This window comes from Carettochelys insculpta, chromosome 3 (genome assembly GCF_033958435.1).
Source record: "Carettochelys insculpta isolate YL-2023 chromosome 3, ASM3395843v1, whole genome shotgun sequence".
Taxonomy (NCBI): domain Eukaryota; kingdom Metazoa; phylum Chordata; order Testudines; family Carettochelyidae; genus Carettochelys; species Carettochelys insculpta.
The window spans coordinates 194058121-194084808 of NC_134139.1; the positions used below are offsets into that span (position 1 = coordinate 194058121).

At 47.7% G+C, this 26688-nt stretch overlaps 1 protein-coding gene across 3 annotated transcripts in view; it reads left to right on the forward strand.

Annotated features, from left to right (window-relative positions):
- The window catches only part of EVA1A (eva-1 homolog A, regulator of programmed cell death), a 307385-nt gene that overhangs the window by 44495 nt on the left and 236202 nt on the right, over positions 1-26688 (forward strand). Inside the window, exon 1 of one of the 3 annotated variants that reach the window (XM_074991352.1) lies at positions 9865-9889. The exons of the other annotated variants lie outside the window; for them this stretch is intronic. Within the exon in view, the coding sequence (XP_074847453.1) occupies positions 9880-9889 (10 nt within the window). The 5' untranslated portion in view covers positions 9865-9879. Of the gene's footprint in view, positions 1-9864; positions 9890-26688 lie in introns of those variants that run through there. 3 annotated transcript variants of the gene reach the window in all.

A 26688-nucleotide genomic window follows, 5' to 3' on the forward strand; every position in this document is an offset into this window, starting at 1 on the left:
TGTGCTTGCTGGGTACGTTATGCTTCTGTGCATCCTCTTGTTAGTGGTGATCTCTTCTTGTGCTGGGGCAGTTGATACAGCAGGAAATAGCTGGATTTTTTCTAGGCAGCTTCTCTGGGGTAAACGAGGGTAAATTTAATGAGTGGTGCAGAGTTTGAGAAACATTTGCTTCCCTTCCCTAACGGAATCTCCTTCCCTTCCCCACAACAGTAAAACCCTAATTGGCCTGACAAGTGGAACAGCTTCTTTCTGAGTGAAATCCACACTTGCTGTTTCTGAAAGGAATGTGCTTTGAACTCTGCTCCCCACCCTGTATTGTCTGCACCTCCTGCTCTGTGAGAGCAAGGGGGTGGGGAGAGATCAAACATTCAAGGGCCCAGGAAACAAGTGCTAAGTCCTTCCTGTCATTAGGAGACATCTCACTCACTTGAAGTAAAGCTGTTAACTCTGCAGAGGCAGACTTGAAGAAGCTGAACTTTGGTTTAAGCAGGTCTCAGAGGGGTAGCCTTGTTAGTCTGCAAAACAACACGAAGCTCCATGGCACCTTATAGACTAACAGATTTTTTTGGAGCATAAGCTTTCGTGGGCAAAGACCAGCTTCTTCTGACCTATTTCAGGTTTAGGGTGCTGTGTAGATCTGCCTTCAGAGGGTAAAGGCTTTTGTGCTTGTTGCTGTACAAACATATAACATACAGACAATCCCCGCTCAGAAGACCCTGCAATCTAATCAAGACACAACAGATGGATACAGATAGACAAGGCAGCACAAGGAAGCAATAAGGTAGTAAATGAGTTTGCAGTCTCAGAAACCATAGCTGTTACAGATCTGCTGTGATCCAGGTGAAATTGGACACAAGGCTAAATTGTACCTTATACCCCTTTGGGTGCTAATTCCTTTCCATCTATCACTACGGTAAAGCACCAAACTTTTTTTCTTCTACTTTACATTCATAACAATGAAAAAGAGGCAGCTAGGCCTTTAAAATAGCCAGGGGAGTGAGACCCCGTTGCTACAAAGATAAGTTAACATGCTTCATATACAATACAAAAGTGAGTAAGTTTCTTCTGCTCAGAGTGACCTGTGAGCAGTCAGTAAATAACTTAGGTTGGTTCTACACAAGGATTTTATATTGGTATAAATATACTTGGTAGGAGTGTGATTTCCTACCCACTACAAAATTAGGCTGACGTGAAGGTGCTTTACAGAGATATATTTTATTCCCTTTACCATATAGGGAAAATTAACAAATACATGAACCTTGATATTGATATAACTCACTTTAACATATGGCCTAGCAGGTAGAGCAGCGGAATAGAATTTGGAGATCTGTTCTATTCCCTGCTCAGCTATTGGGCTTCTGAATGTCCTTAAGCAAGTTATTTCCTAGCTTTACACTTCAGTTTATCCATCTGTAAAAAGGGATGATGATGCTGACCTGTATTTGTAGAGTGCTTTGTGATATACCGATGAAAAGTGCTGTATTTGAACTATGTATTATTATTGTTAGTGCTGTAGTTAAAGCAGTGCAACTAATGTGCAAACAGGCAGGACTTCTCTAACCTCTCTTGCAGTGTCTCCATAAAAACCATTAATGTGGTTCTTCACTGTCTGGCGGCTCCTTTCCACCTCTGCCTCATTTCACCCTTCTTCTTTTTCTGACCCACTATTACACCTTTCGTCTGTGGTTCTTACGTCTCTTACTCCGTCTACCAGTTGTTGGAAGTTCTGATGGTATCAGTGGTCACCCCTATGGGTGAGCAGAAGGAAACCAGTGTAAAGGGCAGGTGACCAGGAGAACTATGCCCTGTCTTGGGAAGCCAAACTGGTGGCTCTGGGGTTTGTTAGAAGATCCAGGCGGTGGGTAGAGGTTAAGGAAAATGAGACTGTTAAGGAAAATGGGGCTGTGTTCTTGCACTGCCGGTGGTGGGCCAAGTGGGGTGGAAAGTGTGGCTGGAATGAGATTCAACTGTACTGATGTCTGGGAGGAGCTGGATGTTAGTGTGTAGCAGCTGGGGCAAGAGATTCTTCTCCTTTGCAGCGCTGCCATCTAGAAAAAATTGCAGGCATTTCCTTCTCATCAGATTCCCACTTCTGCACAGTCCTCAGCTGCAGAATGTCTGACTGTCCACTGTGTTCTTGACTGCTTGGACAGAGGGTGCCTGGGGTCTTGCTGATCAGCTTCCCAGTGGTGGAGAAATCAGTGACACAGAGCTTGGATATATTCTAAGTGTAACTTGCTTTATCGGTAGCTAGCCTTGGATGCTGTCCAGGAATTTCCCAATGCCCGTACCCAGGAAGAATTCTGCATCAGGAATTGACTCTAGCCAGAGATCCAGGCAGAGAGCAGCCTCTTTTGCCTCTTACGTGGCTTTTGCCTTCCAGAAGCTGCATTTGCCGAGAGCTTCAAATAGTCCAGAATGAAGAACTCTGTAGCAGTGCCTCCTCAGAAGGGCAGGCTGGTGCAGCGACACGTTTTCCTCCAGCAGCCAGTGCAGGGGGTCACTGTAACTGTACACAAACAGGACTGATTGACTAGCGGAAACTGAACTGACAGAGGGGAGAGGGCTCTTATCTCATGGCCAGGAGTCTGTCCAAATGTCCTCTCTGTTACCGGTCCCTCTCCACTGGGGATCCTGCACTGTTTGGAGGGCTCTGGTGGCCAATGACCTAGAGGTGGCACTGTGGTGGATGCTGTATATAGACAGCTTTTTTCTGAAGCGACAGAGAATGGCTTCTGGACTGAGTGCCCTTGGCTGAGGCCCCTGTACCTAGCCAGCAGAAAGAGCTGAAATCGCTGTCGCTGAATTAAGTGGTAGAACTTCTGGGCTTAGTTTAACTCTTGAACTGCACTGCCTGCTGACATCAGATGCTGAGTGGGGCTTTGTGGAGGTGGAAGTGACGTATCCAAGGGTTCACTTGCCTATTGGGCATTTTGCACCGGCAAGAGGGGGACCATGTGAGGGTTGGCCACTGCCAAACTTACCATGGGAGAGGGTCTCAATGATCGTTCACACAGGTGCATTGTTGTGGTATTCTCTCAAACCAATGCCAGGTTCCCATGCTCCCTGCTGACTTCACCTTTGTTTGGCACCCCAACTCGGCCAGGGCTTGTGCCTGGGGAAATATTTGCCTGTTAATGCTGAGTGATCTGAGAAATTCTGGGCAGTGCTCAATGGGTTGGTTTTAATGGGGATCTCCAGCTGCCTGAACTCTGCTTTGTTGGTGCCGTGGTCCATGTGTCAGAAGATTTACAGTCACAATATGACTCTTACCAGGCCGCGGTGTTGTGAGGCTGAACTCATTAATGAGTATGAAGTGCTCAGATACCGTGGTGGTGGAGGCTGGAGCACTAGGTAGATCCCGTCATCTTATACTATCTTGTGCTTCACTGGATACATTGCAATGGGATGTCACCCAGTGGTCCAATATGCCTTTCTGGCTCTCAAACCAGGGATTGCAATAATGCGTGGTGATTCATATCTAGCATTGCCTTTGTGCACTGTTGTACTGTGTGATGCAGTGCTGGTGGAGGTGTGCTATTAGACACCAGCAGTATTAGGTTGGCAGGATCCTGGCTTCTCATCTCAGCTTTCATCTGCAAAAGTATTTTTTCCCTTTTGAGACAGAAAATATGCAGCAGCTGCTGGTGGGAAGCATGGAGCCATCCTGGTCTGCCCTTCTCATGAGGTGGTGCCAGCAATATAGTCCGTTGCTGCTGAAGGATTGATTTGTGTGGGGAGGGTCAGAGGGAGTTGGAATGCCGGTGAGACTGGCTGTGTAATCCAAACTTCCTTGTCTTCTGAATTACCCAGCCACAGAACACAATCGGACTTTCAGTAACATGGAGGGAATCTTATTAAAAGCTTGTAATGCAGGAAGAAGACTGGCTTTTGTGAGCAGTAAATGAAGGAGTTATTAAAAAGGAAGGAGGCCTTGGTAAAGCTTCCAAAAGCCTCATTGATATGTTTCAGGTTTGGATATGGATTAGAGGAGAAATACACAAGAATCTGCTTTTCAGCTTTTTCTGTTGCCAGGGTTTGAATGGGTCACTGGGTCTCCCCAGGGTCCTGAGAGACAGCACACATGAAAACAGAACGTTCCTTCAGGAACGTGCATTAAGGACATGACATCTGTTTTGCATCCAAACATTAGTTGACAGCTTAGTTCAAACTGATGTTATGCGAGTAAAAATGCCAAGCATGCAAGTGGAAACTCTCCTATCCTTTCAGTTTTGAATGCAGCCAGGCAATGGGAAAATGAACTCTCTGATCTTGCCTCGGCTTACAAATAAATGCCTCCCACTTCAAACAAGCAGGTTAGCCACCCGGGGCTGAGTCTTCATGGAACTTAACCAACCTGATAGTGATAGACAAGGCTATTCATGTTTGGCGGTGGTGGTCTCTATGAATGAGATAAGGAACAATTATTGTGGGTAGCACTTTTGTGTCCACTGTTTTCAAAGCAGATAAGCGTTGTTAGCCTTTACTTTTTAAATACGGGGAAACAGAGGCACTGAGATGAAGGCTGGGATTTTCAAGAGCAGAAGAGTGTTATGTGGTCCTGATGTCTCCTGGGCTCCGTTAACATCCATGAGTAATGTGGCCTATGTTGACAAGACAAAAAAGCAGCCCTGTAGCACTTTAAAGACTATCAGTATAAAGGCTGTGATGAACTTTCGTGGGACAGACCCACTTCTTCAGAAGCATGGCAGTGGGGGTGTCTGTGGCAGCTGATGTGCCAGCACTTGATAGCCTTCTGGCCTAAACCAATCAGGATTACCTGTCAGCAGGGGAGCTGACAGTATTGCTGGGCACCTATGCCATGTGCATGGGGGTAGAGCTCTGTGTTCCCAGAAGGGGCAGGGCCTTGGGCAGAAGGGGTGGGGCTGGGGCAGCCAGCCCTCAGCACTGCTTGGAGCACACTGTGCCCCCGACTCCCTCCCACTTCAGCCCTGAGGGCCACCTGGAGTAAGTTGCATTGCACCCCAGTAGTGATTTAAAGGGACCAGGACTCTGGCTGTTGCTGCAGGTGTGGCAACCAGGAACCCTGGACCAATTTCAATCACTGGGCCTGAGGCAACTGCCCTTTTTAGCCCCTCACCCCGCCCTCTGTCCACTGACAGGACTGTCTGTCAGAGGCTGCAAGATTTACCAGCAGGTTTTGATTTGCCTACGCAGCAAAGGCTTTGCCAGTACAGCTATGGGCAGCGGCCCCCTGGAGATAGCCTTGTTTAAAGAGACAGTTGTACTGCTTTACCTAATCTGGCGTACTGAAAGCAATGCAGTCCTCATGTGGAAGCAGTTATGTCAAGATCGTGCTATAGGTATTACTATAGGGAAGGGGTGCACAAAATGGGGTGCATGCCCCCTCTGGGGGGGCACAACATTTTGTAAGGGAGTGCAGCTCAATCAGCTCTCTCCAACCAGCTGTGGCTTCCACTGCCTTGCCAGTCCTCTGCTTTCTCCCAGATGGTGTCCTTTTCTGCTGCTACCATGGGAATGCCCCCCCACGCTGCTGGACCAATCAGAATGCGCAGAAGTCCTGAGTCAAGCGGCGGGGTCAGCCAGCAAGTCCCTGGCTTGTTCAGGTACCCTCCTGGGGTCCCTCCTTGGTACCCTCCTGGGGTCCTCCCTGCAAGCACCCCTCCCGCTTCAGGGTACCCCCTAGAGTCCCAAGCACCCCCTTTCTGAGCTCCCCCCGCATCCCTTCCTGTGGTCCTCCCATAGGTTGGGGGTCCTCCGACTAATTGCAGGGCCAAAAAGTGGGATCCAACGTAAAAAGTTTTCTCACTCCTGCTATGGGGCAAAAGGAATAAATGGTACCAGTGCAAGGCGCCTTTAAGGTGTTATATTGCGTCCATGGTAGGGGTTATACTGATGCAAATTCTGTGCATAGACCCAGTCTGATGCCCCCTGCAGCTGAACTATCTACGCTCAAATAAAAATTAATTGCTGTATTTAATGTACAAGCACTCTTTGCTTCATGTGGTGCAACTCAGAAGGATGCTGTCAGAGCACTTAGAATCAGGATTTGAGCTGTCTTAAAATCATTTCTAGCTGGAGAGTTAAGTTGTCCAGATGACAATGACTAGACTTTTTTATGTGATGCGGTTCAACCAAAGAATCCCTGAATGCTTTATAGGGATTTGTGTTTGCCCAGTTAGGCACTCAGGCTGTGTGTATATGTATTACTCACCCACTATGGGTCAGCAGTGAGGGTGCAGTCTGGGATGTTCAACGATAACCTTGGGGATTAGAACATATAGGCTATGTCTACACTTTCGAAAAACTTTGAAATGGCCATGCTAATGGCCAAATTGAAGAATACTAATGAGGTGCTGAAATGACTATTCAGCACCTCATTAGCATGCTGCCAGCCACGGCACTTCCAAAGTGCCGCATTTCACTCGTGCGTGGCTTGTCTACATGGGGGTCCTTTTTGAAAGTACCCTGCAAACATCGAAATCCCCTTATTCAGCTGATAGGAATAAGGGGATTTCGATGTTTGCAGGGTCCTTTTGAAAATGGCCCCCATGTAGACGAGCGGCGCATGAGCGAAATGTGGCACTTTGGAAGTGCCGCAGCTGGCAGCATGCTAATGAGGTGCTGAATATTCATTTCAGCGCCTCATTAGTATTCTTCGATTTGGCCATTAGCATGGCCATTTCAAATTTTTTTGTAAGTGTAGACATGGCCATATAGTGATGCTGCTGGCTGGCAGAAAGTAATAGGTCCTTTCTCCTGTGTGGCCTGGTCTGTTGAATGGAACACAGTACACTTAACCACATTGTTATACATACATATATTTTGTTCAGCCTTAACTCTGGACATGTTGTGCATGCATTACAAAACAGTCTTTAGATGCATCATATGCCATTTGTCTAACAATAGTTGGAGCTAGGTGAATAGTTAATTGGAGCAAGGGGAACTTTTTCAGTGATGAGTACATTTGCCAAAAATGCCTTTTGGGAACCAAAATAATTTGTTAATTTGGGACATAATTTCAGCTGAAAAAGAACTGGAAAAAATGATGTGTTGACATGTTTTGTCCTGAAACTTGAAGAGATGTTCAGAATGTTTTACCTGATCTGAGGGTAAGTTAATTGCCCACCTCTAAATAGTAGGCACTAAACCTTTATGGTGATCTAATTAAGGTACATCCACACCTACAAAAGGAAAAGAAAATTTAGGCCACATAAATTCTATTGATACTCTGCTTTTCTGTTTGAAGACAAGCAACTCATAATTTCTCTGTCTACCATAGCCTTAATTCTGCCCCACATGAGGAGTGCCAGGCTTTACCAAACAACTCCCTCTCTGAGCTGTTCATTGTGGGTATTTGGTGTCTATGAAGTGGGTCGTTAGGTTAATGGGGTCTGACATCCCTGAAGGGGCAGAATTTAGTTACATGCCAAGTCAGCACCAGAGCTTGACACATAATAGAGTCTTCAGACAACCAGTTCTGTGTTTTAACCATGGGGCAAGCACACTCTTCCTCCCCTACCTGCAGGCCGAAACACAGATATTGCTCTGGGATGGGAGAGTCCCTTTCTGACAGGGTCTGAGTGGTAGAGAACACTGCATGGCTACCTTTCATTTAGAACTGACTGACATTTTTGCTGAAAACAAAACATTTTGTGGTACAGGTTGAACCTCTCTTGGCTGGCACCCTTGGGACCTGACCAGTGCCAGATGAGAGAATTTGCTGGAGAACAGGAGGTCAATATTTTCTAGCACATTACCAAGTCTTCCACTGCTTACTGGGCACTTACAAGACATTTACAGATAAATTACAGCTAATAGCAGCACAGAACACTGAGAACTAGGGCTGGTGTCTGTAAACAAACTTCGTGGGACCATGGGAAACTAGGCTAAATCCATGATAAAAGGTTATCTGGCTAACTAAAATCATGCCAGATTATAGAGTTTGCTGGGTGAGAGTTCTGGATTAGAGAGGTTCACCCTGTAGCAGCTATGCTCCTGACAGGATTTCTAATAGGGAGAGGTCTACCCAGCTACATTTCACTTTCACATTGTGTCTCAATAACGTTGAAATATCTCGTTTCGACAGGGTAAAACATTTTATTTTGACTTCTATTAAAATATCAATTCTGAATATATTATAGAGTATTTTGTATTATAATGTGATCATAATGATTCCTCCTGGCTCAGAATCTGAAAACGTTTTGACATTGTTTAAATGTTTTTAGCTTACTAAAACTAAATGATTAAATGGTTCTTAACTGAAATATTTGTTCCATGGGAAATTTTGAAATGCTGGCTTTTCTTTCAGATTCACTTTGTCACTCTCTGGTCTGGCAACATCTCTGGTCTGGCATGATTTTAGTTAGCTGGATTTTGGCCTGGTACTGAGTATTGGCTCATTCGCAGCCCAAGCCATGGGACTGGCACTTCTTTTTTTTCACAAAAAAGGCATTGGATGTGGCCAAGTTTCCCATGGTCCCACAGCCACCAGTCCTGGCTTTCAGCATTGGCTACGTCTACACGTGCCCCAAACTTCGAAATGGCCACGCAAATGGCCATTTCGAAGTTTACTAATGAAGCGCTGAAATGCATATTCAGCGCTTCATTAGCATGTGGGCAGCCGCAGCACTTCGAAATTGACACGGCTTGCCACCGCGCGTCTCGTCCAGACGGGGCTCCTTTTCGAAAGGACCCTGCCTACTTCGAAGTCCTCTTATTCCCATCGGGAATACTCTATAATACTCTATAATATATTCAGAATTGTTATTTTAATAGAAGTCAAAATAAAATGTTTTACCCTGTCGAAACGAGATATTTCAACGTTATTGAGACACAATGTGAAAGTGAAATGGAGCTGGGTAGACCTCTCCCTATTAGAAATCCTGTCAGGAGCATAGCTGCTACAGGGTGAACCTCTCTAATCCAGAACTCTCACCCAGCAAACTCTATAATCTGGCATGATTTTAGTTAGCCAGATAACCTTTTATCATGGATTTAGCCTAGTTTCCCATGGTCCCATGAAGTTTGTTTACAGACACCATTCCCCATCGGGAATAAAGGGACTTTGAAGTAGGCGGGGTCCTTTCGAAAAGGAGCCCCGTCTGGACGTGCCGCGCGGCGGCAAGCAGCGTCAATTTCTAAGTGCCGCGGCTGCCCGCATGCTAATGAAGCGCTGAATATGCATTTCAGCGCTTCATTAGTAAACTTCGAAATGGCCATTTGCGTGGCCATTTCGAAGTTTGGGGCTTGTGTAGACACGGCCATTCTGTGTTGTTATTTAGCCCTAATTTATCCCTAAATGTCTTCTAAGAGCTCAGTAAGCCCTGGAAGTGTTGGTAATGCTGCTAGACAATGTTGACCTCTCATGGTTCAGCAAATTCTCTGAGAACAAGTCCCTAATCCTTCACAGAAGAGCTACAAGCATAGACAAGCCCCTCAGAATCACACAGATGCCTACAGCAGAATTCAGACTGCCCAAATATTCTGAAATGATGCAGGAAGGGCCTTGTTTTGCAGCCATACTATATAGATAATTTGGGGCAATTCCGTCAGTGTAGACCGGTCCTACAAGTACCCGACTGAAGTTGTGGCTGCTGACAAGAGTCCCCAGTGTGATGGGCTTTTCAGCTTTGCTTACGCTGTAGTGTACCAGTTTATTACCACATTCCATTACAGAAGCTTTGCCTTCTTACTTCTGTTCCTGTAGCCTGTTCTGCGTCTTGGTGATCCTTTCCTAAACTGCAGGGGCAGGAAAAAATTCCAGGTGGGGGGCGCGAGGCAACCCAGCCCCACCATCATTCCCTCCACTGTTTTCTGCTGGCTCTCAGACCCTGCCATTTTACGTGGGTGACCTGGCACAGCTGTTATAGAACAGCAGACAGCCAGTGAAGATCCATGTGCAAAGGTGAGTGAGTGTCGGGTGCGGGGAGGAATGGGGTTAGATGAGGGGCTGGGGGTGTTTGGCTCACGTAAGGAGGGTGGAGTAAGAGAGGGGAGCTGGTGGTGCCTGACTTTGTGGGAGAGGAGGGGATTGGATGTGTGGCTTGTGGGGCTCACAGGGCTCAGGTGGCCAGCCAGCTTGCCGCATTCATGGGTCTTGGGCATCTGGCCCTAGCATTGCAGGGCTTTGGCTGTCGGGTGAGCGGCTGGCCCCAGCAACACAGGGCTCAGATGGGCAGGTGAGTGGCTGGCCCAGGCAGTGTGGAGCCTGGGTGGGCAGCTTGGGTGACTGGCCCAAGGCTGAGGCAGGCAGCTGGCCTCAGCAGCTGGTGGGTGGGCAGAGCAGATCTGAAGCAGGCAGACGGCTGGCACAGGCAGCTTTGGTGGCTGGCATGGGTCTCAGGCAGCTGGCCAACTGGGGCTGCCCCAGGCACTCGCAAGGGGGCAAGAAAGACTATTTGTGCTTGTTTTTAATTTTAATTAACATTTTTAGATCAAGTTTTTGTGTTTATTTTAAATTACAAATTGAATTTTTTATTGAAAAGGGGGTTGGTGATGGTAAAGCAGAGGTGGGGGTGTGTGAAGGTTTCTCAAAAATCAAAAAGTGGGGGTGTGATGCTGAAAGTTTGGGAACCACTGTGGTAATGAAAGATTAGAGCAAGAGAAGCCAAGTAATTAGTTACCTCAGTGCTCATCTCCCACAGAGTGGTTTATGTTTCAGCAACAGAAATGGACTTAATCCTAATCTTCTGCAAATGCCACTCCTAAGCGATTTCCCGAGGCTCCCTTATTTGAGAAGGCTTCTGAAAAGGCCAGAGTGCTCTTGTGACGTCTTGCACTCTGCTGTTATTGGGAACCAACCTTGATATTATAACTCCCTTGTGAAATACTACAAGTGGTCTCCAGGGTGAATCTCTGAAATCACAAGCACCTTACTAAGTGAATCATGGTGTCCTAATGGTCTGCGGACTGGAAATGTGAGAGATGGTTTAAATAGGGATCAACACCATTCTCAAGAGGAGACCAAGGACTTGCCTTGGTTCCTGTGTTCCCTCCCTTCTGAGGGTTGGAAAATATGTTCTCCATCATATTTATATGGCATTTAGTGGCAGTAATATATCCTCATGGGATCATCTGCTTGATGATAATACACACTGGCACACCACCAGCCGATTATAAACACTGTAGAAGAAACTGGTAGTATAGTGTTTAGGCATCTCCCACTGGTCCACCAGTGGCCTCATTTCTGGCCTCTCACATGCCCTAGCCACCAATGGTGAGATCCTTCATCTCTGAAACTTCCTCCTTAGCCCTATGCACCTTGTCAGCTGCCAGGGATGGACATATGATTTGTGAAGCCAGATCATCCTGAGGATCATAGAGGGGGAGGAGTCCTAGCCATGAGTTACCCTCTCTCAAATACAAAGGTTAGAAGGAAATTATGCCTTTTGCCGACCTTCCTATTCCAATGCCTGAAGTTGGGAATCAGGCAGTAAATCATTGATGCATCATTCAGCTTCCAGGAACTTTTGTGCTTTAACAAACAGCCTGTTGAATTCCCTCCCACCACCTCATTTTCAAATCGCAGGTCTTTGCTTCCCTGTCTTTACTATTAATTCCTTTCTCCCCCTGTTGCTGTGTATTTCCCTCTGTAAAGTGGCCTGAGGTAGTGTTTTGTGTTAAAGACACCGCACCAAGTTGCATATGCATTGCCCAGTGTATCTATTATACTTCCCAAATCCAGTCACAGTCTTGTTCAGTGTTAAGCAGTTTGGGACTAAAGCGCAATATTATTCTTCTCATCCCTTATATGCTCTGCAGCTGTATCTTCCTCTTAGTGGAATGTTATAGGATTCCAGAATTACTCCCCAGTGTGCTTACTACTCAACTGCAACTCTATTCAACAACTGTGTTGAAGTTTGTCAGAGAATCCCAGATGGGATGGTTCTGGAGATTTTATAGTCCAACTACCATTAAAGGAAGCTGCCCTTATTAGCTCAGTGGATTTAAGTAGTAGCCTTATTCCCCCCAGATATTTTAGTTGCTGTTCACCATGAGCTTTTGGACTAATTATCACAGTTGACTTCTCCACTGCAAGTGGATTCGGGAGGAAAAAGCTAATGATGAATAAGTCTTGAATGCCTGTTTTGACAAGGTTTCTACTTTTTTCTTTTACTCAAACCTCAAGCATCACTTTTCTCTCTAGCTGGGTCTACATGTGAGCGCTCTTTCGAAAGAGCGAAAATTGAAGTTCGGCAGTTAAAATAGCGGCCGTCGAAAGGGAGCACCCGCTGTCACTATCGGATCGGCATTTCGATCTGCTCTTTTGAAGTGCCGTCGAGGTCTTTCAAAAGAGAGCGTCCACATGGCTCCAAGCCCTCTTTCAAAAGAAGGGAGGCAGGAAGCGCCATGGGCGGGGTCCCATGGCCGACAAGCCCTTCGGGGGCTGTGCCAGCCGCCTCCTTTAAAGGGCCCCTCCCTCCACTCTCCCCTCCGCACGAGCCAAGTGCTGCCCAGCCTGTCCCAGCCCGGCAGAGCCCACCCGTGCCCATGATGGAGGCCCAGCGACAGCTCCTGCAGGAGGACACCTTCATTATGGACGCCCTGCTGGCAGTGCTGTGCACCCTCGCCGCAGCTGCACCCGAGCTCATCGGGTGGCTGGGTGGTCCCCCTCGGGCTGTGGGACTCCCCGGCCCGTGGCACTGCTAGGCGCCACCCCCTGGGTGCCCTGATGCCTCTGGACCCACCCCAGCAGCAGTGACTGGTGGGATCACTCGGTGCTAGGGGAGTGGTGTGAGGAAAGGTGGCTATGGAACTTCTGCATGTCGAGGCAGACCTTCGACGAGATCAGCCACTGGCTCGCCCCCGCACTCTGGCACCATGACACCTGCATGTGGCCAGCCATCATGCTGGAGAAACAGGTCATGATTGCCACCTGGAAGCTGGCCACCCTGGACTCCTACCGCTCCGTGGGACAGCAGTTCAGGGTAGTCAAGGCCACCATCTGGGCTCTACTTATGGAGGTAAGGTGGGGCCAGGTGTGTGTGTGTGGGGGGGGTGCTGGGACAAGGGGAACCTACCTCTGCAAGGGGCTGGATGGGGCAGGGGCTGGATGGGTGGGGGGCAAGGGGTTGGATGGGGTGGGGGCTGGATGGGAGGGGGTCAGGGTGCTGGATGGGGCTGGGGCTGGATGAGAGGGGGCAGGGGACTGGACGGGGTGGAGGCTGGATGGGAGGGGGGCAGGGGCTGGATGGGAGGGGAACAGGGAACTGGATGGGGCGGGGGGCTGGATGGGAGGGGGCAGGGGGCTGTACGGCGTAGGGGCTGGATGGGAGGGGGACAGGGAACTGGATGGGGTGGTAGCTGGATGGGAGGGGGGCAGAATGGGCCTGAGGTGGGGGGAGACGGCCACCACACCTGCACTAGAGCACGTGTCCCCCTTCTCCCCGTGCAGGTTGTCAGAGCCATCATCCACCTGGGGGATCTGGACAGCACCGTCACCAGCTTCCAGGACCTGGGTTTTCCGAGCTGCCTTGGCGCTTTGGATGGCGCGCACACCCCCATCCGTGCCCCGCCACACCATGCTGGCCAGTACATGAACAGGAAGGGCCACCATTAGGTGGTGCTCCAGGCCCTGGTGGACGCGAGGGGCCAGTTCACTGACATCTATGTGGGCTGGTCCGGCTGCACCCACGATGCCTGGGTCTTCCGGAACTCCAGCCTCTGCTGGCGCATGGGGGCCGGCACCTTCGTCCCCCAGCAGGAGATGCCGGTGGCAGAGGACGTCACCATGCCGCTCTGCAGATGCAGCGTACTCCTGCAGCTGTGGCACATGAGGCCGCACATGGGACACCTCGACCTCAGCCAGGAGTCATTCAATCAGTGCCTCAACCATGCCCACAACATTGTGGAGTGGGCCTTCGGGTGCCTAAAGGGGCAGCAGAGGTGCCTCCACATGTGGCTGGAGGTCGGGGTCCTCAACGTGCTCCAGGAGGTGGGCACCTTTTGTGTCCTCCACAATGTTGTGGCAGGAAAGGGGGACACCTATGTCCTGGGGGGGCCCTCCAGCTGGTGTTGGCTATGAGCAGCCAGGCACCACCCCCATCCGCCAGGCCCACCGGATGGCCACTGCATCCAGGAAGCCCTCAGGCAGGCCTGTGCTGATGGCCACCTCTGACCTGCACACACACCCACGTCCCACGCACATCTGCCACCCACCATCCCTGCCACCCCCACCCTCACCAGCACCGCACCCACACATCCACCACCCACCATCCCCCTGTGGAGCACAGCACGGAGTGGTGAACAATAAAATAAACATTTATCTACACTATTCTCATTGTTAGCTATGTACAGGGTGTACTTGGAGGGAGCAGGGGGAACCTAACTTGGAGGGAGGCGAGGTACTCATTCTGGGGCAGGGGTGGTGGGCCGCGAGTCCTGTTGGCCCCTGGAGCCCCTTCCTCCCCAGGTGTGGGGTCCCCGGCTGGGAGGAGAGGGTGCAGGTGAGTGGGCCTGGTGGGGGCGGAGGGTGCGGGCTCAGTGGGGGCAGAGGGTGCAGGCTCGGTGAGGGCAGGGGGGGCAGGCTCGGTGGGGGCGGAGGGTGCGGGCTCAGTAGGGGTGAGGGGGGGCAGGCTCGGTAGGGGTGGAGGGTGTGAGCTCAGTCGGGGCGGAGGGGGGCAGGCTCAGTGGGGGGAGCTGCCGGGGGGGGACCAGGGGTGGGCAACGGTGGCCATATGGTCCCAGAGGGTGTGGCCAATGTCCTCCAGAGTGGTCAGCAGCCTCTCTCAGGCTGCCCTCCTCAACTCCATGTTGGCCTGGGCGAGCCTCAGGTGCTGCTTGGCCACCTCGGCCTGGCACTGGCTGGCTGGGTCCTCCTCAGCCTGGCGGGGGGCCCTCCGGCCATGGCCCCAACAGCGCGCTGCTTGGGGTGGCATCTGGGTGCCTCCGAGGGCTGCGGGGGTCTCTCAGGGGTGAAGGAGGGTTCAGGGCTCTCCTGGCCCATGGATGGTCCGGCTGTGTGGAGAGGAGGACAGCATGTCAGTAATGTGCCCTGAACGGAGGGGACCAGGCTGTGGCCCACTCGCCCGAGCCCACCCCATGGGGTCCCACCCCCCCAAAGGACACTGACCCCCCAAGGGGCACCAACCCACCCCCCACAGGCTGGGCCTCCTGGCCTGGGGGTGCATCCAGGGGTCTCACATACAGGTGGCCCTACCCAGCCTGCAGTGTGCAGGCCCCAGCTGCTGTCTGGCACTGACCGGTCGCCACCCCCATGTGACTTGTGGTGCTGTCCACTGAGGGCGTGTGCTGGGCATCGCTCGTGTGCCAGCGCGGGGTGCCGCATCCGGTGTGGGGGGCTGGCCTGTGTGTGGCCTGGGACCACCGGTCCTGTGTGCAGGTGACTAGCTGTTGCGTTGCCCCAACCCTGTGGAGCAGGTGTGTGCCCCTCTCTGTACATACCAGAGGATCCTGCAACGACATCTGGGGATGTCCGGCTCCTGGTCGCCTGGCTGGAGGAGCAGGAGGGGAGGACAATGGTGAGGTCCCGCTCCTCACTCGATCAGTCTGTGGTCCCCTCGCCCTCCTGGGCCTCCCGTCTGGGCTGCTCCTCTTCCTTCTCCAGCTGCAGCTCCTCGGCTGAGGTGTCCAGGAATGACGAGTGGGGAGCTCTCCTGGGGCCCCAGGATGCCCTGGAGCTCCTGATAGAAGGGGCATGTTGCTGGAGCTGCCCTGGAGTGGCTGGCCTGGTCCATGGCCTGGGCACAACCCTGCCACAGCTCCTTGACCTCGGAGCGTACCTGCTCCGCAGTACGCTCTGGGTGGCCCCTGGGGTGGAGGCCCTGTGACAGGCGGCAGAAGGTGGCGGCATTGTGCCGCTTGACCCCCATCCGGTGCAGGACCTCCTCGTCCTTCCACAGGCCAAGGAGGTCCCGCAGCTCCTGCTCCGTCCAGGAGGGGGCCCTTTTTTTTTCTTCCCCCTGGGAGCCCTGCGGGGGCTTGGAGAGGGGGCCGTGGGGCTCGCAGGGGGGCTGGCTGCTGGCCATACTGTGGTGCTGGAGTGTGTGGCTGGAGCACGTACAGAGGCTGCTCCTAGCACGCTCTCAGCTTCCTGCCATGGGTTGCCAGCGTGTGTGCTGCTTTAAAGCAGCCGAATGCAGAAACCATAGCGCCCCGCTGCTCCAGCTGACCGGCGCCATGGCGGACCCGTATTTTGAAAAAGTGGACTGTGGAGCATCTACACGTGTACACTTCCGATTTAATATTTCGAAAGGGGCCGATCTTCCTGAACTGGGATTGGGGTTTGGATTTCGAAGTCTGCGCCCTGTTCTTTCTATTTTCTTCTGAAAGATGGTGTTACACGTGTGGACGCTCCTCCCGCTCTTTTGAAAAAGGGATGCTTATTTCGATTTTTTGTGCACATGTAGACCCAGCTTCTGAGTTTTAGCCCCTGTGACAAAGACCTGATGCATCCCTTGGAGACCTCTTCCAAGATGCCCTTAGATTTATTAATGCTTTGGTTATTGGAACTATTTTTTTTTATAAGCAGCATCCTCATCCCCCTAAGACACACACACAACCCCTTCAATTCTGCAGGAGAATCAGGATCTGAAGTATTGTCTCCTTTTTAAAATTAATGCAGATTTGTTAGGAATAATTGAAGTGGGGGAAAAGACTCCTATATCTGTAGATGTGTATATGTATATATTGGTATTAATAGTACGTAGTGCTTTATCTTTGTAGTGGTTTGTGAATTGGTAATCCACAATGCTCTTTGAAGAAGGTTGGTGGTCATATGCGTATTGGGAAACCAAGAATATGTTTAAGTAAATAAATACCATAACCGGCACGTGTCAGCCGATTTGAGCTTACAGGGCTCAGACTGTGGGGTTATAAAACTCCATGAGACAGTTAGGATCAAGGACTCTGGAGTTAAATGTCTGTGTGCAAATTTAATTGAAAGCCTTCCCCTGCATCATTAGGCTGGGTGTATCATGGTTATTGAAGATTATTTTAAATTTCAGGGATGGTAATGATTTGAGTTGTGACTCTGGTGAATGTATTGCTTATGGGTTATGACAGAGTGGGAGTAGCCTAGGGATGGCTTTTCACTCTGTCCACCTGCACAGGCCAAATGGGGAGATTATTGATTAGGACTGGGTGATTAACCAGTGGATGTGGGAATCCAGCTTGTCAGCTGAGGGCTGTCAAATGGGAGACCAAGAAAAAGTGGGGGCTAGAAGGACGAATCCCAGGATCTAACAGAGGAAAGTCCCCCATGCCAAAGGGAAATATGACAGCCCTTAGGGTATTCAGACAGGAAGCTGCAGAAGACACTGTGAACAAAATATGCTCACTGGGGTGAGCTTACATAAGAGTGCATGCGGACTGCTTACAAAGAGAGCTTGAGTGGGAGGGAGCATACCAGGGTTCCCTCTAATTTTTTCCATCCATGTGCAGAATACATTTAGTTATGTGTACCAAGGCATACGGGGATGTGCACCACCAGTAAAAACACAAGCTGCCAGCTGTGTGTGCTCTGCTAATCAGCTGGGTGGCACCTGAATCTCACCTGGGCAGCCACCCAAGTGCTCAGCTTACAGGGAACATTGGAGCACACCATGTTGTTTGCAAACCTGCTTAGAGATCCCAGTCAAGACTGAAGTATCATTCTTCACCAGCACTTGCAAAGACACAGTTGCTGCCATAAAGACGATCTTAGGCTGGATCCTGCTTGTTGGTCTGTTTGGATGGGTCTTTGTGCCAGTGTAGAGCCAAAGCTACATCAATGGAGATCCGTGTAGACATAAGGGCCTGTCCGTAGGGATCATCTTAGAAGCTGGGGCCTAAGAAGATAAATGACACATGAAGGCTATGTAGGAGATGGGAACAAAAATTTTAATTTACTCTAGTGAAGTCTTTCTTTTCTGAGATGTCTGTTATATAAGCATTGTTCAAAGTCACTGGGTGTTTTGCTATTGATCCCAAAGAGAGTAAATCCTGCCCATTGACTCCGATGGAAGTATAAGTATGAGCAGGGCTTTGGCGTTTGGGCTTCACAGTCCTGCAGCTTCACTCATCCAAGGAGGGGCCCTGCTGGTGTGTGCTGTTTCCTTCAATCACTGAACTGAGGTGGGGAAAACCCTTCCCCAGCCTGTAGGCTAGTGCAAAGTAGAACAGTTTTCTCTTTTGTTATCGTGTTCACAGGCTCTTTTAAGTTTTACGGATAATGGCAGCATAGCTTGGCTTGAGGGGATTTTGGAGAAAGATGATAGTTCAGATCCCAACAGAAATTTAATACTGACATAACAGGTAAAGCATTTTGTATCAATTTGTTGTTCTGGCCCATTCCCAAGTGACATTCCGATCCCTCAAACAAAACCCTCTATTGTTCACCAGCAAGGCCATGCACATGTAGCATGTTGCAGTCCTTGTTACTAGCAGCAGCAAAAGATTCAAGGAGAAATACAATTATAAGGATTAAAGATTAAAACTAATTCTCAGTTGTTCAATGGAGCGGACTACAAATGGTTGTTAAAGTCTTATGAGCTGCTTACAACAAGAAGGGGATGAGCATTATACAGTGGGCAGAGGAGCAAAATTTCCCAAGTATTACAACCTTTCATTTAGAAATGTAATCTACAAGCACTTTAAGTTATATTCTGTCTTGTGAGTAGTGACACTTTAGTTTGGTAAAACACTTTGATTCAAGAGGGGAAGGGAAAAAGTAAAAGCCCTGATTCAGGAGAGCATTCAGGAAAATGCGTAAACGTGCTTCAAGATTATAGTTCCAACTGAAGTCAATGGGACTTCAGTACACGCTTAACTATAAGCACATGCGTACATGCTTTTCTGAATCTGGGCCAAAGTTAGGGCCACAGTGATTCCAGGTTTAATTTAAAGACATTACATATGAGCTGGTAGTTTAAGCAAGGACTTCTTGGTCAATGGGGTATAGGATTTGACATTTGAAGGGTAGGGTAAGATGACTCCAACAAAGCTTTCTTCACTATCCAGAGAGAAACTAATAGTAATGTTGTCTGAGACCTGGCAGTTTGCTTGGCACCATGCCCACATTGGCAAACTAGTTCCTGCCTCAAGATACAGATAATCCAAACACAGCAGACATTTCGTTTACAAGTAGCTTTTATGCAAATAGTCCTCTTTGATTATTCGGGCAGACTTTTGTAGGCTTGAGCTCTAAATCACATGTGAAGGGTATAGCTCAGCCAGTCTGTACACCCATCCTTCAAGGAGTGCAGCAGTTTTGGTTTTGCCATATGTGAGGCCTGTGCTCAGTGGCTGTTGATAGAAGCCATCACAGAAGTGAGTTTGGAGTAGCGGTGAATCAGAGCAGATTTCAAACACCCTAGATGTCAGGGGCATTGGTGTTAGGTTTCCCTTTCTCTCACTGTTGACCACCTACAAAGTATTGATCTAGGTTTAAAGTCTGAACCTCCCCAGTTTTCAGAATGAATCTGAATTGATTCAGCCCCAAACTGGATTTTAAGAAATAGTAAAAATAAATTGTAATTGTGCTTCCTAGGTGAAAACAATAACAGTGTGTGATGTGACTGACTATGTTCGTTAGCACGTATGTCTTCAGCTTATATACAGCCCCCCAAACGAACTGGCAAGATGTGTCTCTAGCCTACTCAGGTACCATTATAACTGAGCCTACTTTGTAGCAATGAGGGTGGTAGTTTCTGAAATGCTCTGAGTTGGCTTCTGGCTGCTCCTATTTAAGGTCAGAATGAGCAGAATCAATCCGATTGATTTTAATGTGGGGGAGAGTGGTAATGAAAACCCAGTCAGGTGGCATATTTATCTGGCAACTGATGGTGTGTCACTTTGTCTGCAACCTCAGTAAATTTTGTATATCTCTTCTCTGTGAAACCTGTTTTTGATGTCCATTCTCAGTCCACAAGGCAGGTATGCAGAGACCAGTGTTTCCTGTAAGCTGAACGCTTGGATGCCTGCCTGGGAGACATTCAGGTGCCACCCAGCTGATTAGCAGATCACCTGCAGCTGCCCACAGTGGACAGCATGTCTTCCTGTCTGTGGTGCACATCCACACATACCTTGGTGCACATAACAATCTTTATTCCCCCCACAGATGGCAAAAAATAGAGAACACTGACAGACCCCTGGGGGAAAGAGGATGCAATACTCATAGGACACCATGCTGGACATGAAGTTCCATTTCTTGTTTCTGCCACAGACTTCCTGTGTGATCTTGGGTAAACAGCTTCAGTTCTGTGCCCATTTCTCCATTTCTACAATTGTGGAGGTGCATGGTGCTGCTTCTTCAGCTTTGCAAAATGGCTGGAGATTGATGCATGAGAAGCAGGAAGAATTAGTAAGCTTTAGAGAGATAAATAGAAGTCAGAATGCTTCTTCCCACAAGTTATCCATCCATCTGGAACTTGAGTGGTTTATACATGAGTTTTGTGATATTACTGTTTATTACAGAAATCCCCAGCCCCGGGGGCTGTTTTCCCAAAGAAGCCAGCATCAGCTGCAGCTACAAGTATCCAAGGTAAATCAAGTTCTTCCAGCTCCTTTCAGGCAATCATCCTAAAGGGACATGCTTGGGATACCTATTCCAACAGCTTCCATCCTTTACCCTTCCACATGGGAAAAATTTACACAATATCCAAAGGTCATCAACACTCAGCTGCAAAATGCAGATATTGGCCGTATTTTCATTTGTTGCATTGCCTTTGGTTGTTAGCACCCCTTCATTCCACTCCTCTGCTAATGCTGTGACCTCACTGATGTTCCCACTCCATCTGAATCCTGTACTTCAACCAGTAGAGAATAAAACTGGTTGGGAGTTTTTTAACAAACTGTTACCCACCAAAATGTTGATTTGTCAAAATTAACATAATTTCTGAAACAGTGTCTGTTTCAACAAATCGCCTGACTTGAAAATTTTTTGGAAAAAAGAAAAATGTTCAAAGTTGCCAAAGTGTCCCATTTCAGCAGTTTCCTGCTAGAAAGTTTAATTGTTTATAGAGTTTGCGATTTTTTTTATTGTGAAAGTTCAATAAATTTACATTTTAAAAAAGATGTAATTAAATCAACACTGAAATGATCAAGATGAAACTGTTTCAGATGTTTAATTCATAAAAGCTTTCAATATTATGACTTTTGATCTCAGTTTGGAATGGGATTTTATATACAGTATATGTATAGCTTGAAAACTTTCACTGGTTGGGAAAACTTCATAACCCAATTGTGTAGTAATTCTGTTTGAGCCTTGTGCCTTTATAGATAGTACACAGGGAGCTTTTAACTGTTTTATATATCAGGAATTGTTTGATTCAGGCCAGAAACAGCTCTGCTTTTTCTTGGTGTGAGGAAGGTAACCTCTGCTCTGAAACCATATCCAAGAAGTTTCGCCCTCCATCTCTAGACATAGTCTGTGGAAGCCTAAGATTTATGTTCTTGATTTATCCCCTTCAAGGGACAGTTCTGCTTGGTAGAACTTGAAGCATCCTATCAATTCCTTGGCATTGTTTTTATCCCTCTGATCTTTACCCCAGCCTAACCTCCAGGCCCAGGATGAGAGAAGGTGAAGGGAAGATGGAATTACAATTTGTTTGACATTTGGCTGCTCCATCTTTTACATATCATTGTGTGGCTGACAGGATGTTTCTTGCAGAAAATACCTTGCACGCTAATCTCTGTGCATTAACTGATCACAACTTAAATGCTTGTCCATTAATCCACTGCTTTCCTGTATGTCTTTCATCTCCTTGCTTTCCAACATTCTCCTATTTCACTTTTCCCTCTCCTTTGTCTTTAACTCTTTTTAATACAGCCTGCTTCAGGTTGATAGCTCCAGGCTGTGGAAGCAGGAGTGGATACTGTGAGCAGATGGATAGACACTGTTAATAAGTATACCACCCAAAATCAAAAGCTATACTTACTGCAAGGGACTATATGGATTTGATTTTCTGACAGACATTTTTCCCATTTCCATTGATAACAGCCTGCTGGCTTTTGTGCAGTACATTAGGTGAAAGTATAAAACCTATATCAGATGATTCTAACGATAATACTATTAGCTTGCTTTTATCTATTCAATACATTGTCAGATTATGTGGTAGAAGTTTTGAAATTTACTAAGAACTGGGTGTTTTCTTATTTTGGTTGTTTTGCTTTTGGTGTCTTATTTAAATTCTCTACCTGTGACGACTGTATTTGAAACTTACACTTGAAACGCTATTTAAATTCAGAAAGTTGGAGCTGAAAGCGAGTCAGAGAAGTTATACATTATTACAGTCTCGGGGGTAGCCGTATTAGTCTGTAGTTTTACAAAAACAAAACAAAACAAAAAAAGGGGGATCCCTCCCACTGCCCTGCCAGCGTTACACCCAGTGACTTTAGTTCTATTGTTATAATGGCGGCAGGGTGGGGAGCTTCAGAGGAATCAGTGGCAGCAGCATCCAGAGCCACAAATGATTCCTTAAAGAGCCGCATTCCGCTCCGGAGCTGTACGTTGCTGACCCCTGTATTAGGTGATGAGCTGTCATGAGTAAGATCCGCTTCTTCACATTACTTAATTACCAAAACTATTTGAACATAAACTTTCTACCTTGTGTTTGCGTTTCTGTAACTGTTTGCTCTTGCAGTGAAGCTGAAGTTCTGATGTCACAGATTTCTTGGCAGCTGATTTGTCTTCTCATTCACAAAGGATTATGACTTCACAATGGAAGAAATAAGTGGGCTGGGAAGGAGAAAACATATTTTATTTACAAATATCTTCTATACTAGGGGTAAGCAAACTTTTTATGTCAGGCCCTACCTTTCATCCCTGCAATTATCAGGCCCCCGCAACCTTTCTAATGTAATCCAAACTGATGGAAATGTCAGTTATGTTCATATGGAAAAAAGCCACCTTTCAGCACATGCAAGAAAATAAGTATGTAGAATGTAAAAAACTTTATTAATTGATATATAAATGTGAATCCACCTACATAAAAACAGTAACGTATTTCAACATTTTAATGAAGTGTATAAGCCTGAGACATAACAGCCAATCATGCTGTGCCTTCCTTTTGAAATTTTATACCCCGTGATGGGGCCTGCCCCTAATTTGCTCACCCCTATTCTCTACCAGAAAAAGGGAAGAAACAAGCACCAGCAAGAGGTACAAAGCTTTAGGGTGTCTTTTAGCTAGTGAATTTCATACATCACTATGAAAGCACTATGAAAACATAAATTTATGTAGCCTCCTTCCCCCTCTTTGTTAAGGTACTTTGTTGTGTCTCTCCCCAGTCTCATGCACACCACCTGTTTTACTGTTCTGCCAATGAGGGGTGGGCTGGGGTGGGGAGGAAGGGGCGGGTGCCACAGGGCACAATGATTTAAAAGGACTAGAGGCTCCTGGTTGTTCCTACCATGGGAGTGGCAGCAACCAGAGTCTTGGGACCTTTAAATTGCTGCCGGAACCGTGAGTAGCATGAGTCAGGCAGCACTGAAGGCCTGGCTGGGGAGGCTCCTTCTGCCTGAGGCGCTGCTCCTTCTGGGCACCTGAAGCTGCCCGCTCCCTGGTTGCCCAGCTGTCTGGCAGTTCTTTCAGCACCTCTGCTGCTTTACACATTTTTCCTAACCACTACTTCACTTTGCATGTAATTTGCTTCTTCCAGGATCCCCCCCTTTCCTTTTGGAGGAACTGTTCACCCCGACCCCCGTATCTTTCACCACATGCTTTGTGGGTTCTTCACGTCCTCCTCAGGGGATTCTTCCTCCATTCCCTGCGGGGGAGGGAGGGGGTATGGAATAAACAGCTGTTTCTCAGAACAGCAGAAAGAGTAAGGAGAGATGGGAGCTCTGTGGCAGTAGAGCATGGTGGAGGAGGAGCATGGACAAGAGGGAGAAGAGAGTCAAACTGTGGGCCAAGGAAGAGCAGCAGGAATGAGAACTGGGGCCAGTTGGAAAGGAATCTCTGTGAGCCTGGATACAGTGGCCATGACTGCACAAAGGCTGCTGAGAAAGAGGGAGGTGAAGTGAAGGAGCCCTCTCAGGAACGAGGTTGCTTGTCGGCTCCTCCAGCTCTGTTCAGAACTCATGTTAGATAACATGCTGTAACTAGCATGAGGTAATAAGGCAGTCTGTAGTTTCAACACTAGTTAGCATGTGGAGATAAACCCCAGGCTACCCCACAGGTTTTTGCTCAACGTATTAACATGTGAAACCTGAAAAATGCCTTGTCTTCCCTAGGATTTTACCTTCATGTTCGTTAACATGGTCCCTAACATAAGGTAAAAATAAACATACCTCTTCCCAGTGAAGACATGCACTGTGGGTTCTGGTGGGTTAGAAAAATTGAGACTTAGGGTGTTCACCCCACTTTGTTCTTATTTTACTTTGTAACTTTCCAAAGATGGAGAAGTATTGAAAATATATAGACTAGGAAAATGAAAACAAAGTGCTCTAGACTTCATTCCCTTCAGCTGAGACATCCAAGAGGAGTGACTTTCCAGCTCTGCTGCAAAAGACAGCTGTTTACAGGGTTTCTGGAGATGGCTAAGTGTGTGCATAGATGATAAAGGGGGACTAAGTGCCTGGAACTTTAGACCTGATCATTTTCATGATGCTGAGATTTAAATGTTACTGTACGTATAGTATGATTCATTATGTTGGGACACCAAAAGTTCTGGACAGGTGCCTTTATTTTAAATCTAAATAAATAAATGTGTATATTTGGTCTCAAAAAGGGGGCAAATGGGAGGAGAAAACAAAATTTTCCATCAAATTTCAGATTTTTGGTTTTTGAAAATTTTGAAATTTATCCACAAAGAATTGAAAAATTTATAATGAAAAGTTTTAGATTATTTGTTTTTTTGAAGTATGGTAAAGGAGTTATTTTGACCAGCCCTAGTAACAACTTTTGTCACGTGGACCAGAGGTGACGTAACACTAATAGATGCTGTATTGCCTTACTAGCTCTGTTCAGCATGCAGCTAGTCATTCTGTCTGCAGACTCAATTACTTACAGAGATTCTTCCTGGTGTATATAAAACTGACAGAATCAGGATACTCAGTGGCATTAAAGGTGGATCTCAAGAACATAAGGACAGCCATAGTGGGTCAGACTAAAGATCCATTTAGCCCAGTATTCCAACAGTGGCAAATGCCTACGTGTCCCAGAGGAATGAAGAGAACAGGTAATTATCAAGTGATCAATCCCCTGTCTCCCATTCCCAGCTTCTGGAAAAACAGAGGTTGGGGGACACCATTCCCACCCATCCTGGCAAATAGCCACTGATAGACCTATCCTCCATGAACTCATCTAGCTCTTTCTTGAACCCAGCTTGTAGCTGATCTCACCTCCAACTTGGAGCAACACTCCACGAAGACTGTAGATCCCAGCTCATAGGTTATGAAAGTAGGGGCGTTGGGGAATGCTGCCAGATCCCCGGGTTTGAAGTGGTTGCCAGCATATACAAGGTTCACGGGTCAATGGCTCTCAGCACCATGCTATAAAAACTGTTCCAGCATGCCATGTCCTAACATGCATTTCTCAGCCTTAAACTGGACAGTCTTGTAAGCGTATGCCTATGCTGTACTCAGAAGTGTGATTGCAGCATGTTAGATATAGTTGAGCTAACTTTGGCTTCGCTAGATCACTAGGGGTGGCGGTGAAGCCTCAACTAGCTTCAGCACAGGCTAGTTGCCTGAGTAAATATCCAGGGTCTTAGGCAGACATGCGCAGCCTGCATTAAAGCCTGAGTTACCAGAACTTTACTGCTCTTGGTACCCAAACTAGCTAGATTACAGCTAACAAGTCTCCACATGTTGAAATCATACTTCCAACTATAGTGTAGACATGGCCTAAGAAAATGGTCTGATTCTACTGCCATTAAGGACCAATCATGGAGGTAAAGGAGGGTACTCAGCAGTGTTCCCTCCAGTTTTTACCATCCAGGTGCAGAATAAAATTTATGTGTACTGAGACTTGTGTGGATGTGCACCACCAGTAGAAATGGATGCTGGCATCTCTGAGTGCTCTGCTAAGCAGCTGGGCAGCAGCTGAATCTTTCTTGGGTGCCCCCCACAAGTGCGCAGCTTACAGGGAACACTGGTACTTAGTGAGGGTAAAGGTGGCAGAAATGGCCCCAAGAAGAAATGATCAGACTCCTTGCAGGTTGCCCGTGAAACCCGTGGGTTGGTGAAAGTTTGGGCACTAGTTGTCAATGGGAAATTCATAACAGAAATCTTGGGAATGTGTTTTCTTCTTTAATCATTTGTATGAGCATTTCTGTAGCAGTCACTGCTACAGAACACGTCAGTATGTCTATCACTGAACTTACAAATAAAGACCAAAATACTTCACAAGGTTTGGTGATCGTGTTGCAAGGCCTCATGCAGCTGCATTTCTTCCATGACAGGCCAGTCTAAAGGTGAGACTTACATTGTCTTCAACTGCAGTTTATAAAATGAACCCTTGGTCATTTTTATAAAGACAAATGATGCTGTTGGTCAAGGGGTCAGGTTCACAGGAAGGCCTATTCTTACCTCCTGGAGCCTGGGGCTGGACAGTTTGTTTAGCTGAGAGGCGTCTTTGACAGCAAAACTGAGAGGCCTTGAAATGCTACCTACTGCAGTGATAAACTGCCCTCCACCTTGCATATCCTGGTTTAAATGTTGTAAAAGAAATACCAAGTCTGTCAATTCATGCTGAAAAGTGACTTGTTAATGTTAAAGTACCTGTTGAATCTCTCTCCTCTGGTGACATCTGAGCTGCGTCTA